Below are 16,732 nucleotides of genomic sequence, written 5' to 3'. Positions count from 1 at the left end.
AGTACCCTATCCATGAGTTCCTAAAAATACTGCTTCCTTTTTCTAAGCCAATTGTCCTGTGATTCTGTTCCTATTGGGATAAAACCCAAACTCCTCACAGTAGCATGCAAGGTCCTTCCTGGTCAAACTTGGCCACCTAGAGCCTCGAGCCTCTCCCCATCCCCTTCTTTGTTGCTTGCCATCTGAAACGACTTGCAGTTCTGCAGTGTAAAATCCTGAGTCCCTGCTCCAGCCCTTCATATCATTGCCTCTCTGAGTCTCACACCCACTTTGAGCTTGCCCTGCTCCCTTTTCTCATATGTCATGGTGTCTTCCTTCTTCCGGCCTTTCAGCCTCTCTCCACTCCTTTAGTGACTTCTTCTGAAGTGGTCTTCATCATGGCATTGATGACATGGTGTAAGGTATACCCGCGGAGTGGGACATGGTGGTTGTCATTCTATGCTTCTTGCATAAGGACCTGGCTCGCTAGGTATGAGATGAATATACACTCTATAAATCACACATGGGAAGACATTTTAAAAGTTGTCCTGTAGTATTTCTTGTATTGTGTCTTACTGTATTTGTGAGACTTGCAGAAGGGACTTGTCCCTGAGGATTTCAGAGTTGCTCACTGATCTTCAAAACGGTTTCTTATTTCCCTGTACTACGTATCCCCAGCTCCTCTACTTTGGGGTGTGGAGTGGACCAACTGGTTCCCATCTAGGAAGGGGACTGAAATAAACCTGGGTCCTGTTGCCAAGTTTAGGGAAAATAGGTAGAGGATCCAATGCCAGCTGTCCAGGAACTGGGATTCAAAGCTGACAATTTCACATTTTCTTCTGTTCTGCCAACAGACGCATTGTGCAGAAATAGAGTGCCATGGAGCACAGTTGAGAGTGCAGTATTTGTGGGGGTGGAGGGACTGAAGAGACTGGAGGCAGTGGCTGGGAGGGTCAGTGCTTGTTGATATTGGAATAAAAAATTGTGGAGGCAGCCAGTGTCAAGGGACCTGGTGGGACCCTATCCCCCTTCTTCTGCCTCTATCCCTCACTTGAACATGTTGCTATTTTGTCTGCCAGCAGATTCATGAGATGTTCTTAATCAGGCCAAAAATGAGAATTCCAAGAGGAAAAACGTGTGTTCCACACGGTGTGGAAGGTCAGCACAACGCTATCAAGAAACAAACCCTCTCCTAAGTTGATGTCAATGCTTGCCTTGCACACAATGTTGGGAGTTTTGATTTTGGTCTCATAGATACAATTTTTTTTCCTGCTTGAATCCTTAAAGTTATTTCCAGAATTTCAAGAGCAGTGTAAAAGCCACAGTTTTATCTGAAGCAACCCAGTCCACTTGGCCCTGTCAGAAGAATGACCAGGGAAAGTAGAAAGGCTCATATTGAGAGATGAGAAAGATGTCCTCAAATATCAATGCATGATGTAAATTAAGAGTTTAAAAATTAACATCTTGGGTGCTGCAATGGCTTTAAGAAAACTCAATTTTTTCCCCACACTTGAAGCAAGATAAATGTAATTTCTGTGCTGTGCATGATAATTTTTTAAAAGCTCATCTGTCATAAACTGCATTTAAAATTTTTCCAATGCAAGAAGAATCAAAAATATGAAACCCAAATAATTAGAATTTTGGAAAGAATAAAAAATATGAAACTGAAATGATTAGAATTTTAGGTTGGATGTGAATGATTCCTTTTCTTGAATAACAGTATGTGACCTAAAATTTCGCTATCTACTACTAGAGAAAGCTACACATATAAAATAAATTAGGGTGAGGTATATTTTTCATCATAAAATGGTTTTGCAGTTTATAGTAGTCTAAGTCACATTGTGTCCAGTCATCAATGTTAATAAACTGCTTGTTTGAAAAAATATTTCTGGGGGCAGGCAGTGTTGTACAGTGGGTGGGGACACCTCCATCCCCCACCAGAGACCTTGGCCCAGAATCTTCCTTCCTCTTCTGATCCTGCCTTTTCTTAATGCAAGGGAGGAAGGGGAGGGTGGCCAAGTGCTGGGAGGCTGTCACTCACACAGGAGCCCTGATGGAGTGAGTCCTGGCTGTTGGCTTCTGCTTTGGCTTGGTGTTGTGCCATTTGAGAACTGAACCTGCGGGTAGAAAATTCTCCCCCATTCCTTCTTCCTCCCTCTTTCCCTCTAGCTCTGCCACTCTACCTTTGAAATAAATAAATTGTAACGGGATGAAATAAAAAAAATCTTCTTAGAAAAGTGTACCTGTTTGTTCCTTTTTAGAAGCAGTGCTACCAAATAGCAAATGACTTCCAAATTGATGCAGGGTCCCAAGGCTGTCCTCGAATGCTTTCCCAGGCCACAGGCAAGGGGGTGGATGGGAACTGGGGCTGCTGGGATTAGAACCGGTGCCCATATGGGATCCTGTCTCGTGCAAGGTGAGAACTTTAACTGCTAGCTATTGCACTGGGCCCTGGGGGAAGCTTTAAAATTAGAAACATTTATTTAAAACTTTATATTGAAGGGCAGAGTGACAGAGAAACAGAGAGAAATCTTCCTTCTGCAGGGTTACTCAGCAAGTAGCTCTAACAATAATCAGGGCTGGACCAGGTTGTTTTCAAGAGCCTGGATCTTCATCTGGGTCTCTTATGTGGACGACAAGGTTCAAGTGCTTGAGATGTCATCTGCTGCTTCCCAGGTGTGCTGCAGCTGGAGTGAGAAGCAGAAGCATGGCCCTCTCCCACGTCCTTTGATAGGGGATGTGGAGATCTCATCAGCAGAGTAGCTGCAAAGCCCACCCCTTTTCTAAGTTTAATACGCACAGTCTAATTATTACCTGTAGTTACCCGGCTATGCAATAGAGTACCAGAGGCCATGCTTGCTCTCCTTAGTACCTTTCACAAACCGTTTCCCTTTCCTCTCTGCTTCTTACATAGCTACTAGTAAGTACTATTCTCCTCTTAATTTCTGGGAGGTCAATTTAAAAAAAAAACACAAGAGTTATTTGCTTATGTACTTGTAAGGCAGAAGGAGAGAGAAAGAGAAAGAGAGAGAGAGAGAGAGAGAGAGAGAGAGAGAGAGAGAAATATCTTTCATCGGCTAATTTTTTCCCAAATGGTTGCAACAGCTGGGGCTGAGTGGAGCTCAAGCCAGGGGCCAGCAGCTCTATCCAGGTCCCTATCCTGAGTGGCAGGGGCTCAGTCAGTTGGGACATCATCTGCTGCTCTTCCAGGCGCACTAGCAGGAAGCTGGATGGAGAGCAGAGGGACCAAGACTTGAACTGTGCTCTGACATGGTGGGAACTTCAACTACTGCTTGAGATCAACTTTATCAGAGTCCACATACGAGTGAGATCACACAGCAGTCGCGTGTTTGTGTCCGGCTTGTTTCACTGAACATGATCTCCTCCAGGGCCATCCGTGTTGAGAGCTTGGTGACATTTTTATTGAGATGATTGTATTTAGGATCAACAGCAAAGGCATCTCTGGCTAAGATGTGTCGTCTGCCATACTTGCTTTGACTTTTCCTTATGTGTATGAGGAAAATCAAGACTGGAGCTCCTGGGCCCCAGGGAGGTCATGGGCAGGTGAGGTCTCTCTGGTTCCTGGTTGTAGCTGTGAAAGCCTGAGCAAGTTACTCAGCAACTCTGTCTTTTGTTGTTGTTGTTGTTAGTAGTTTGGGGATGATAGTATCCTCTTCTGTAGGATTAAAACAATTCATAGAAGAATTAAAAAAAGTTATTTGAAAGGTGGAGTTACAGAGAGAGAGAGATATCTTCTGCTGGTTTACTCCCCAAAGGGCCACAATAGCCAGAGCTGAGCTGATCCAAAGCCAGGAGCTCGGGGCTTCTTCTGGGTCTCCCATGTGTATGCACAGGCTTAAGGACTTGAACCATCGTCTACCAGAGAGCTAGATTGGAAGTGAAGTAGCTGCAGTTTAAACTGGCTCCCATATAGGATGCTGGCAATGCAGACACAAGGTTATCCTACTATGCCTCAACACTGTCCCCAGTTTATAGGAAATTTTAGAACAATTTGCTAGTGCAGTTGAAGCGGATCTGCAAAAGATAGCAATAAATATTATTATTGACATTGGAAAGCTCACCCTTTGCCCTGTCTCAAGAACTGGAATGAATCAAGAGAAACTGTGCTTCTTAGTGTTCTTTCTTTTTTAAAACCACACTCAGCCTTTTCAGCAGAGCAAATAATTTTCAGTAAAGTCAAAATTACTTAGATCATTTTCTCCACACTGTAGTATAAAATATTCCAAAGCAAAAACGTAAAGCAAAAAAGACAAAGAGGGATCACAAACCTGGCAAGGGGACGAGTGTGGAGCATGGTTTTAAAGAAGTCATTGTATTTAGGTGGCCTGGCAGGCTACTGTAAACAGCAGGAGATGGAAGTAGGAAATCAGACCCATTGTGGGTCAGTGGAATGGATGTCTTTTCAACCAAACAGATGGCTATCTGCCTAGCAGAGCTGACTCCTGTTCCTCTGCCCAGTCATTTCCTCTACCCTACGTCTGTAAGAACCACCCACTCTAGTGTTTCTCAGGATTACGGGTTTTTAGGTCAAACAGAAACCCCAGGGAACGCCTGGAAAAGACAAACACAGGCAACTCCACTCTGCACAAGCTGGATGACGTGGCCTCCACTGCTGCCGTGTGTCGCTGAGGCGGCGGAGCCCACGCACGGGAGAGTCCAGCCCTGTGCACCCCTCCTCTGTGCGGCACACACCTTGGTCCGGGGAAGGGATCAGGTCTGAAGACGCTGATGCAGTTGAGCTTTCTCTGCTGAGCTAGCAGCTATGCCTGAGATCCTAGAAGACTGAACAGTGGACCTTCCACTGTCAATTGGCTCTTTGTCCTCGCCAGCAGTTCCACCATGACTGACACCCAGGATTCTCCAGCCATGACCGTGCACCTCCTGGCCAACTCTGGCCATGGCTCGTTTCTGCAGCAGACTCTGGACCAGCTCTTGGATTACATCTGCCCAGAGGTCCGTCTCTTTCTAGTATCGGAGCGGGTCAGTCCTGTGAAATACTATGAAAGGTCCCATCCCAAGCGCTCCCGCTTTCCGGGGGTGTCTGTTTTACTCTTTCTGCATGAAAGCTTTGGCGAGGAGCGGCTGCTCCGTGTTCTGGACTCCCTACAACGGTCGCCCTGGCAATGCTACCCGACCCAGGATGCCCAAGGGCGGCTGTGTCCCTATCTCCTTGCCAATCAGGAGTTCTACAGCCTGGACAGCCAGATGCCAGTCTGGGGTGTGCGGCAGGTGCAAGGTGGTGCCGAGATCTTGCGGGTGACGCTCTACTGCAGTTTTGATAACTATGAGGATGCCATTCGACTGTATGAGATGATTCTGCAGAAAGAGGCCACCTTGCAAAAGAGCAACTTCTGCTTCTTTGTGCTCTATGCCACGGAGAGTTTCACGCTGCAGCTTTCCCTGAAGCAGCTGCCGCTGGGGATGTCGGTGGACCCAAAAGAGTCTTCCGTGCTGCAGTTCAAAGTTCAAGAGATTGGCCAGTTAGTGCCTCTTCTACCCAACCCGTGTATTCCCATCAGCAGCACCAGGTGGCAAACTCAGGACTACGATGGCAACAAGATTCTGCTCCAGGTATTTCCACTTTACCTTTTTGAGCTATTACATCAGAATGAGCCCAGTGATTGTCAACTTAGGGTGCACATTGGAATCCCTGGGGAACTTTCAAAAATTGCCATGGTGTGTGTCTCTATTTCAGGACAGTTTGGGGGAGGGGGGCAACTGAAAGGATTTTTGCAAAGCTCCTTGGATGATTCCAAAATGCCTTGGATAATTCTAAAACATAGTCACTGGTCTAATAAGATGTCTCACTTGATGGAGCGTAAATATGATAAGCTCTTTCCACCTGACTTAAGGAACTGGAAGTCATGCTTATATAGTCAGGTCTGTAGACTTAATTTTGAAGCAAGTTGTACTCATCAGATTTTATTGATGCTCATGCTAGGTGGTTAGAACTTCCTCAAAAGAAAGTGTTGAAATTCAAGTTCACTTTTGCAACTATTCTATTGAAAACGATCCTAGTGGATGGGTAGTCTCTCCTGCTGGCCGCTCCGAATTGTCTTGTATGGTGCATGATGGGGCAATGGAGTCCTGCCACAGCTGTTAGTTCATTAGCTCAGTGAACACAAAGGTGACATCCTCCTGGATGGGTTAATATCCACCCTAAACAACCGCATGCTACAAAGAGTGTCATTAAGATAGTGCCCCAAACTACATTATTAAAACACTTCTTATTTTATTTATTTGAAAGACAGAGACAAACAGTGAGACGTGAAAGCAGACTTAGCGAGATGTCCCTCGCACTGTGATATTTCCTAAATGCCCACGTCAGCCAAGGCTAGCTTCGGAAGCCGGGAATTCAATCCTAGGCTCCCACTTAGCAGGAAGCCCAGTGTTTGACTCATCACTGCTTCTTCCAAGAGTGCACCTGACGGTCCCTAGAAACTGGGAGAAGAGCCAGGACTAGAATCCAGATACTCCAATACGAGACATCAGAACCCCGAGGGGACATTTTAAACTCAGTGCCAGACTCTTGTCCCCAAGAACTCAGCTTTAGCTATTACTGACTATGTACTAAGAGTTTTAGACTGACATTTTATAACAACCTAGGAAGTCACTGGTTTCCTCATTTCTCATTAGAAACCTAAGGTATAGACAGGTTCAGTCACTGGTCCAAGGTAAAGTTAGGAGGTATCTATCATGCTCCAAGGGCCAGATGGTTAGCCAGTATAGTCCAGTGCTCCTTTCCTGTGTGTGTGTCTGTGTGTGTGTGAGAGAGAGAGAGAGAATGTGCAGGCACAGGCTGTCCACAAGGCTTACAGCAAAATGTGCTATGGCTTTTGCCCTGAGAAATGAGCAGAAGCTTCTTTGAAGACAAATTGGATACGATAATTACAGGTTGCAACATTAGTTGTCTTTTCCTTGGGGTAATTTTGTTGTCATTACCTTGACTTAGCCAGTAAAATATGAATCATATGGACTTTATATTAAATGCTTTCCAAGTTATTTACTTTGCCTACATGAAGGGCGTAGGCATTGTTTCTGCTATTTTATAGGTTCTTTAATTCCAAGGTGTCCAAAAATTCTCTTTCAGTTGTAGTCAATTTTTCTGCCAAACAAAAGTTTAACGTATGTTTATGTGGCAGGGGGCACACATTCCTGTTTTGAAAACTTGCATAGTTTCCCTTCATAGTCACAGCCTTTACAGCTTAGTTACCTTGGAAAGTTAAATCAACAGCATGTGGCATTACCAGCCAGCCCTCCCTGTTCGCAGCTTTCCACAGTGAGCCCTATTGTCCAAAATCAAGTTCTTTGAGCTTTTTATAGATTTTTTCAATTGTCCAAAGTTGCTGTCTTTGTACCTCTTGCTGGCCCTCTGTCCAAGTTTACTATACTTATGGTTCCTTTTGCTTGATTTGTTCATAGTTATCCATCTCTTGGACACCTCTGATCTGGACAGACGAAATGTTAAATCCATTGCTTTGGTGTCAGACCCTGGATTCCAGGTCACTGACTTAGATCTTAGCTTGATGTGTCATGGAGAAACTGTAGACTGAAAAGATAGTTTCCCCGGAGGCTGTGAGAATGGCTCCAGCAGTCGATGTGCAGTGAAGCTGTGGCAGAGGAGGCAGCCACAACTTTGTTAACCTTTGACGTGGTGTGCTGTGCCTGATCACACAGCTCTTCTAGGCTAATGAGGAATGCACACCCCCAGTGCCTGGAGTACCAGGAGGCCCGCGGTAACCGTGATGGTAGGGCTGTAGCCAGGAATTTTGAGTATAGGGAAGGGAAAGGTTAAACTGACCCAGGGTATCTGGGACTTGGTGGGAGAAGATGTGACTTGGTGGGTGATCTCTAATCAGACATCAGAGGCTGAGAGTTCAAATGAATGTAGGAGAGCAGTTTTTGGTCATTTCAGAACGTGTGTGGGAAGATAGAAAGTAGGGCCCAAATAGCGGCATTTTTTAAGAGAAGAGGCAGTCACTACAGCTGTAACTTATAATTTAGGGCAGCAACTCTGGTCCCATCAAATAGGATAGGTTGGGAGGAGAAGAGACTGACCACTTCAGAGGAGCTTTTAGTCCAATCAAGGGTGAGCAACATTTTAAAATTTAGAATCCATAATGAAAATGTAGGGGTTAAATATGAGTTGTATGTCAGGATAAACCTGACAGAATTTGGCAACAAATCAGAGAATGAAGAAGTGGGAGGTGACCTTTGGGTTTGAGTTGTATGTTGGTCATTCAGGTGAATCCATTCACAGTAGAGTGGCCCCTGAGGACTAGAACTCAGAAAGGGGCTTGGGTTAGGGGCATAGATTCTTGTTTTGGATGGAAGTCTTGGAAAGCAATGGAGTTATCAAGGACGAGGGTAAAAAATGAAAAAAGATAAAGACATGCCTTTAAAGTCCACATTTCAGGGAAGAGAAGAGGGAAGAAGAATCTGAGAAACTGGAAAAGGACAGTCAGCCGGAGGAAAAGGTGATGGTGTCCTAGAAACCGCTATGCCACCTGGCAGCAAGTCATCGCTAAGACACAGCTTCCCCGGTGTGCCAGCGCAGGTCCCTCAGGTCCGTCTGTCCTGGCCTCCTCACCAGGCCACTGGTGGCTGGCTGATGGACTGCAGGGCCCTGTGTCCAACATAACTGCAGTCACCAGCATGCCAGGCTGTCGGGGAAGTCCCCACTACATCACTGAGATCAGGTCGAAGTTTGCAGCAAGATCTTTCTGATGATTTGAGGATAAAGAAGGGGAGGTGGGGAGGGGGGAATCCTCAAAGAATCCTCTATAAGAATGGTTTACAAGAACTTCTAAATGTTTCTGTTCTCTGAGCTCCCGGGCTGAGGAACGTTGAGGTTCTTTATAGCTTTCCTCTGTGTCTCTCCAGCACTTACCTATAGGAAGTCTCCAGACCAAGCTCATGTACTGCAGAAAAACAGTCCTCTCTCCTTCCCTGTTAGACCCACATGCCACGTCTTCTTTCATAAATAGTAACTGCTTCCTACATCGACTGAAATGGGAGTGCTCACACTCATCCCTGCCCCTCTCATCCATGCCCCAGTAGTTATGTCCTGTGCTTGCCATCCAGGTAGGGTGGATAAACCAATTACGACAGCACGTGAGCCCAACATCAGCACCATCTGGTGTAGCCAGTGTCAGTAACAGATGCAGTTGTTGGTCATTGCAGGCTGGTTGTCTTCCCCTACTCTTCGGAATGAGCTGCAACTCAGGCCTGAATGTCCTTCCTGCATTCCTTTGGCCTCATGCCGTGTAATCAGCATCTGAGTTAAAACGGAAATAGTTCTCCAAGACACGAACAGAAAGATATGAGAGAAAGTCATGTGTTTTTGAAAAGGATTCTATTTCACACTCATACTCCCCTTTCTATTCTATAATCGAGACCCATTTCTCTAGACAAATGCTGTCTTCTAGAATTCTCATACCTAACTAAAACACTTGACTGGATCTTTGTAATACAGAACTCATTGTAACATGTGCCTCCTTTTGTGTCATGTGAGACTTTGCAACTCTCTTTTCAGTGTTTTATTATAGATGTTTGGCTCCCATAAAGTTCCAAGCAAACACTGCTTCTGAAATATTTGTTGATTGATTGATTGAATAGAAAATAATTTAGTCTCTTCAAAATATATATTCCCCCAGAAGCTATTTAGGAATAAACAGGCTTTGCTTCATTTTATTATAAAAATCAGATACATTCATCTTCATACTCTTTATTAGCCATTAAAAAGAAAAGAACGTAGCAATTTATTTCCTTCTTGTCTGTCATCTCCCAAGGGCTCCTTTCTCTCATTCTGAGTTTCCTAACAGATTTATTCAAACTCTATTACTTCTCATTTCCTTCTCTACATATCCACTCTCATTACATGGTACACAGCCTCAACAAACAGACTTCAAAAATGGAAAAGCTGGCAATAAAGTGTATATTTATTTTGGGGCAAATATTGTTGAATCCATGCAAAGTTTCTTATAACACGTATTTTCCACGAATTTTTTGTCATTGTTGTCTTTGTTTTTTTCCATGAATTTTTAAAAGTTTCCTTTTTGCATAGATTTTAGCATTATTTTTTGCATAAAAATGAACAAGTTTTCATTTAATTTTTCCTTTAACTTTCTGAAGTCCCCTCATATGAGTATCCCCACTTCCGCTCTCTCAGTAGTTCTGTTTGTGCAACACTGACAAGGCATTGCTTGCAGGTTTCCTGTTACTGTATGATTCTGGACAGTTTATTTAAGTTAGGACTTTCCCAGAAGTGTTAGTTAATTGGGAAATACTGATTTTAGTTCCTGAACAAGTCTGGCACTGTTTGCTAATTTCTTGTTATCGATGTATTTTTTCCATGGAATTATTTTTTTTCCACAGTACTGTTGAAATGTTTTGCTACCAACTTAAAATCACTTTCAGTAAGAAACAATATTATTTTCCCTTCATGATGTGAGTTGGCCCCTTCATAGCTTAATCATTTTTAGTTTCCTCTTGTTTTCCAAGAGTTTTGAGACATAAATGAATGATCTTACGTGTCCTGATAATTGCTGATATCCTCTGTTCTTAAAAAAATAAATCCTAGGTGTTAACCTGTAGCATTTTACAAATATTTGTTAGGAAGAAGAATTATAAATAGATCAAGATTCTTACAAATGTGCTTGATTTTGCTTTGTTTTGTTTTTGGCAAAAGCAGCTTTATTTCCTGTCAGATTCCTTTCCCTCCCCAAGCGCTCCTCCTGGCGATTCTTTCAGAGTGTTCGTTACTGTGCCTCTTCATCAACAATGAGACATCCACTTTAACTTCTGCTCTGAGGATCTCAGGATATCTTTTATAAAGGTTGATGTGGTCATTTCTTAAGACTGTAGAAATGTTCAACCATAGTAACAGCCACTTTGGACGTCTTTGGTAAGCCTTTTTGTCTACTCAGTGTAAAATAAACAGGGGCCTGCTTTATAGAGGATGCATTTCCACTCCTATGTACAAAACTTACACTTGATTTAAATGTTAAGTCTTACTTAATTATCCCACTGTTCCTTAGTGATTTCTCGCTCAGTAGAGACTCAGCTAGTAGGGACTGTGCTAGTTATTAGAGACATGATACTGAAGATGTATATATAATTCTTGTTGTTCCAGATGGCCAGGTCTGGGGAAAGCCAGAGGGAGGTAGTGGTAAGTGGTAAGATATGAGGAGACGGGCAGTGCAATGAGAGCTAGGAGCAGTAGTCCCCATCATGATGATGATAAACAGCACGTACGCAGTGCTACCGGCTCCCAGGCAGCATCACCGTTACCGTTTACTGTTTACCACAGCCCTAGCGTGTTTACGTTTGTTGTTATCATCTTTAGAGGTGAGCAAGCTGAGGCGCAGGAATGCAGTCTAGAGTTCCATAGCTAGTGAGTGGCAGAATTAATACTTAGAGGCACCTAATACAGATTGGGTGATGGGGCAAGGAGTTGACAAAAAGTAGTTTTCAGGAAGCAGGGTAAGAGCAGAGCCACCCTGGTTAGAAGAAACATTATAGATAAACACTGTCATCAAGGAAAAGGAAGTCGTGTTTAGGGAGTTGGGAGAAGTTAAATTTTGCTATGTGGAGGTTGCAAGACAAAAAGTGGCAAATTACTACACTGGAATAGAACGAGACAGGAGAATGGGATGGGCCATCTGTATTCTGTTTAAAGGCAAAGCTTCTTTTGAAAATGTACGAACAAATTAGGTTAATGATTCATTTGAAAGGCAGAGACCATCAGATAAAGATCTCTCATCTACTCATCTACTGCTTCACTCCCCAGATGTCCACTGCAGCTTGGCAAACGCCAGAATCTGGGAGCTGAGTCTCGCTTCTTATTTACATGGCAGGACCCATGAACTTGAGCTGTTATCTGCTGTCACCCAGGGAAGGCATTAGCAAGAAGCTAGAATCAGGGGTGGAGTTTAGACTCTGTCCCAGGCACTGGTGTAGGGGGCCTTCACTTCTATGCCAATCACTCGCTGGCAGAGGACCATATTAAAGAACACATTTTATCTTAAATTGGAGCAGAAAGCTGTTGAGGAGTTTGACAACGTGATTGAGGAGAGTGGCTACAAATGAATGATTTGGTAAATTGGGTTCATGAAGAAGGCAGGGGATGATGAACTGACAGCACAGACAGGGGCGAAGCCTTGTGTACAGGGGAAGTTGCAAGTAAACATGGTAGTGGCAAACAGGGTGAGTTGGTGCTTCATCTGTTCTTCAGTTGATGACATTACCTGAGACAAGAAGGGGAGAGGGATTTGGGTACTGTAGGGGAACGGAGAGAGGCTGCTGAGAAAAGGGGAGCATGGCAGGGAGTGTGAGGGAAGGTGGATGATACACCCTACTGTCTGTGCAGGGCAGCGACGATGGAGGATGTAGAGGGAGAAAGTTGGGAACAGAGGTTTTGTATTGAAGAGCTGGTGTAAGGAGCGCATTGGATAATACAGCAAGTGGTCTCAAAGTGCTTATGGTCCTGGGGCCCATTGAGTTAGTGGCTTAGGAGGATACTTCCCAGTTGCCCTGAGGTATCAAAGTTCTGGTTGTGACTTCAGGACCAGTCTTATTCATTCTGATTTGAAATTGATTTAGGCAGCAAGAAATTACTCAAGCTTCTCCTGTTCCCACTTAAAGATAATGAAATAAGAGCCCTGACCTAAACATACGGATTTATTTCCCCAGATCAGATGTTCTAATTTCAACTGTGAACAATTTCTGCATATTGAAATAACAATACATATTTTTTGTTTATAGGAAAAAAAAAAGGATTTCTCTGGGTCAAATAAAAAGATGGGATGGAATATCACAGGTGGTTCTAGAGGCAAAAATGACAACCGATTCATTGTGGGACTAAGGGATTTGACTCTCACAGGTTGAGAGGTCCCAGACTACAATGGGTGATAGCATTCCCCAACCATCACCCTTGTTCCAGTTAGGAAAGAAAAACAAACAACGTTCCTTGGAGAATGAGACTTTGGGATTAATTTGTGGTTGGTAATGGGGTGGAGGTGGAGGGAAACCTTACATTTTATTTTAAAGATTTATTTATTTTTATTGGAAAGTCAGATATACAGAGAGAAGAAACAGAGAGGAAGAACTTCCATCCGATGATTCACTCCCCAAGTGGCCTCAACAGCTGGAGCTATGCCGAGCTGAAGCCAGGAGCCAGTAGCTTCTTCTGGGTCTCTCCTGCAGGTGCAAGGTCCCAAGGCTTTAGATGGTCCTCAACTGATTTCCCAGGCCACAAGCAGGGAGCTGAATGGGAAGCTGGGCCACTGGGACTAGAACCGGCACCCAAATGGGATCCTGGTGTGTACAAGGCAAGGATGTTAGCCGCTGGCTATTGTGCCGGGCCCTATTTTTTTTTTAATTTAAATATTTATTATTTAAAAGGTAGATTTACAGAAGGAGGAAAGCAGAGAAAGAAAGAATGAAAGAGAGAGACAGAAAGAAAGAGAGAAAAAGAGAGAGAGAGCTCTTCCATCTGCCAGGAGCTTCTGGGTCTCTCATGTCAGAGCAGGGGCCTAAGGACGCAGGCCGTCTTTTGCTGCTTTCCCAGGCATATTAGCAGGGCACAGAATTGGAAGTAGAGCAGCTAGGATTCAAAACAGCACTCAGATGTGATGTCAGCATGACAGGTGAGGCAGAACTTGCTGTGTCAGGGCTCCAGCTCCTTTTTTTGTTTTATAGACTTGTAGAATTAAATGCTTATTATAATAAACAACAGTCACTTTTATATTTGGTTGGCCATCCCTAATCCCAAAATCTAAAATCTGAAATGCTCCAAAGTCTGACAGTTTTTGAACCCTGACATGACACCACACGTGGTGAATCCTCTATCATACTTCATATGACAGGCTGCAGACAAAACACAGGTGCACTGAACATAATGTCTGAGATTATATACAGACTATGAGTATAAGGTGTTTATGAAGCATAAATAAACTTGGTGTTTAAACTTGAATTCCTTTACCAAAATAACTCATTATGTGCATGTAAATATTCTAAAATTTGAAGGAAAAAAAACCCTGAATATGAAATACTTCTTGCCTCAAGGATTTTGGATAGGGGATACTCAACCTGGAACCAAATATTTTTATTAAAATGAAGAAAAGACTGCGAAGGGAGGGTGCAAAAGGGAAGAACGCACAATGGAGGTGAGGGAAGGCGTGGAGCAAACAGTCAAGAAACACGCAAGGTGAAAATACACGAAAGGATGGACAGCGACATGGGACACGAGGGCAGCTCTGTGCGGTGAGAAGAAGCCCCCCAAGACCCCAAGATGACAACTTGAAGCACAGCATCTCTGAGCCCCTGGTAGTGGTTCCCACGTGCTGCTGTGCTTCAGGAACACTGGGGATCAAAACATTCCTGATGCCCGGGTCATGCTCCACACTAGTGGTTCTGGAAAGCCTGGGGTCAGAGGGGGAGTCAGTGAGGACGAGAGTGTGTCATGATCTCCAGGTGATGGCAAAGTGCAGCAGAGTTGGTGCAGGGGACATTCATCTGAAAGCCTTACTCCAGTGACACCTCTTGTGGTGCAGTGCATATCCCTTCCACACAGGTGGGGACCACAGGAGTGCATCTGGGTGGGGCAAGTGGGTTTAGATCTTTGCAGCTCTTTAGGGAATTGGATTGGCCAGAGCTTCTAGAATGGTGGTTTTCAAACTGTTCTGAGAATTTTTTTAGGACCTGGAGGGAGGGGTCAGCAGCCACAATGCGAGACAGATGAGAAGAAATAGTGAGGTCTGGCAGGCAGGGCTGCTCCTGTTTAAGCCCTTTGTACAGCTCTGATTACATTGTTTAGTATTTCGGGGTTTCCGTGTGAGACGCTGTTCCTGTCTTCCTTTCTCTCCATCTTTCTTCCTGCCAAAGGAATGAAAGTTTCAAAGGATGCAAATTATAAGCCAGTCGAAGTGTGCCCAAGTCCTGGAATATTCCAAGAAACATCTTAGTAGTGTGATCTGGAAGTAGGACCCCCATATTTGGAAGATTGTATTCTTCCGATTCCAATTCTTATCTTGATGACAATTGCATTTTTTATGGCGTTTGAGTCTACTGTTGCTTGGTTGGTAATTCATCATTTCCAACATGGAACAAGGTCATGGAATAACATGTGTGAATATCATTGCGCTACTTGGACACACCGGCCTACCAGGAGAATGGTGTCTCCAGTGGTAATTTGGTTCTCACAGCCTCACCCTTGTCATAAAGTTGATTTAGTGAGTCCAAGAGAGAGATTCAGAGCTAGTTGTATACCCCATTGTCAGGTAGTTAGCTATTTTATTCTAACCCAACAAACTTTGCTGTAAGTCTGCTTCAGGCACGGCAGAAAGCGAGGCGTGGGTTGCTGCTGACACTTGGTTAATGGAACCCATGCTTCATTGGTTGTTCCTTTTTTTGTCCCTTAGGTCCAGCTGAATCCAGAACCTGATGTTCAGCACAGTGAACTTCCCCTTGCAAATGGCGTCTTGGGAGTTGATGCGACACCCCGGAGCTCCAGGCTGACCTGTGACTCTGCAAGGAGCCAAAGGAGCCGGGGCAGGAGGCTGGGGGTGCAGTCGGTGGCACTCTCTGAGGCTGGTGGGAGCCCAGCATCAGACAGCTCCTATGGTGCTCCTTGGAAGCGCCCCAGTCATACATCCCAGGCCAGCAGCCCAGCCACGGGAGGCCGGCTGCACCTGCCTTCTCCTCAACTTGAACATGGGGCGAGGCTGAAGGCCCTCAGCTGGGAGAAGGGCTTTCAGAAGCTAGAGGCAGAGACAAATGTTGATACAGGGTTTACTACCATCAACTCTGAATCCAGACACTCTTTCCGGAGCAGGGTCTCAAGGGAGTTTCAGACTAACCAGTCACCATCCTGCTTGCTAGCCTCTTCCTTACAGAAAGCTCCCTCCTCAAATGGCAGAGTCCTAAAGAAAAGAGTTTGTGCATCTGCGTTTGCTGGCCAAAAGGAACCAAGCGCCAGAAAGATCGGCTCAAAGTGCTCCCTTCCACACCCTGTCCAGGGTGAAGAGAAAGAGGAGGAAGAATTCTTTATATAGCATAAAAACACTATGGCTTTTTGAAACAAAAGATCCTTGGAATGTTCTAGAAATGGGGCGCTGACACTTTCTGCTTCTTGCTCGTTGGTGGGGGCCTGAAGGCTACCTGGGTATAGGCTTGTTTTCCTGTCAAGTGGTCAGATCTACAGACGCTGGAGTGGTTGCTGATTTGCTGTTGGAGTTGTAAGAGAAGAGAGGCAGCAGAGACAGGGCGCTGTGCTTGTGGTCCTGGGAGACACACTGACCCTGTGGACGTGTTGAATTCAGCTCCTATCAAGATCATTGCATTGTACCCCAAGGAATTGATGTGTTGTGAGGTACTGATTAGTGGATGTAATTTGGTTTTCATTTCCACTTGGGCTGCATAGCTCATCCCCTAGAGAGCATGGATGGTTTCTGCTTTGGTGCTGTTTCATGTTGATGTGGCCTCCTTTGGTAACTAGGCCCTGTTCCCCACACAGCCCTTGTGATTGTGCCTTTGAAGTTACTTGCATCTGAAATGAGGGGAAAGTGCAAAGCTTCTCAAAAATTGTAAACAACTATGCTTTCCCCTTGTACAAGGAGCAGAAATGCTGGAACCAGAGGATAAGGTTACGGCTGGTTGCGAGGCTCCTAACTCTGCCGTTCTTGGAGCAGGGCAGAGACTCTGCTTGCAAACCGAGGAGGAACATGGAGTG

The 16,732-nt window shown here is 44.6% G+C and overlaps 1 protein-coding gene across 1 annotated transcript; it reads left to right on the top strand.

Moving 5' to 3' along the window:
* The first annotated feature begins 4,839 nt into the window (after nt 1–4,839).
* FAM124B (family with sequence similarity 124 member B) lies at nt 4,840–16,055 on the top strand. Its single transcript, XM_040982789.1, has 2 exons — nt 4,840–5,571; nt 15,423–16,055. The coding sequence occupies exons 1-2, from the start codon at nt 4,840–4,842 to the stop codon at nt 16,053–16,055; spliced, it is 1,365 nt and encodes a 454-aa protein (XP_040838723.1).
* The last annotated feature ends 677 nt before the right edge of the window (nt 16,056–16,732 follow it).

The sequence above is a fragment of the Ochotona curzoniae genome, unplaced genomic scaffold, assembly GCF_017591425.1.
Source record: "Ochotona curzoniae isolate NIBS_2020 unplaced genomic scaffold, NIBS_Ocur_1.0 contig_3643, whole genome shotgun sequence".
NCBI lineage: Eukaryota > Metazoa > Chordata > Mammalia > Lagomorpha > Ochotonidae > Ochotona > Ochotona curzoniae.
This window is presented reverse-complemented; position numbering and strand designations above follow the sequence as displayed.

Bases quoted from the DNA above. Each gene is read 5' to 3' on its own strand.
- FAM124B (XM_040982789.1), top strand. From the start codon at position 4,840: ATGACTGACACCCAGGATTCTCCAGCCATGACCGTGCACCTCCTGGCC. The intron at 5,572-15,422 runs GTATTTCCACTT...TTTGTCCCTTAG, and splicing joins GCAACAAGATTCTGCTCCAG to GTCCAGCTGAATCCAGAACC.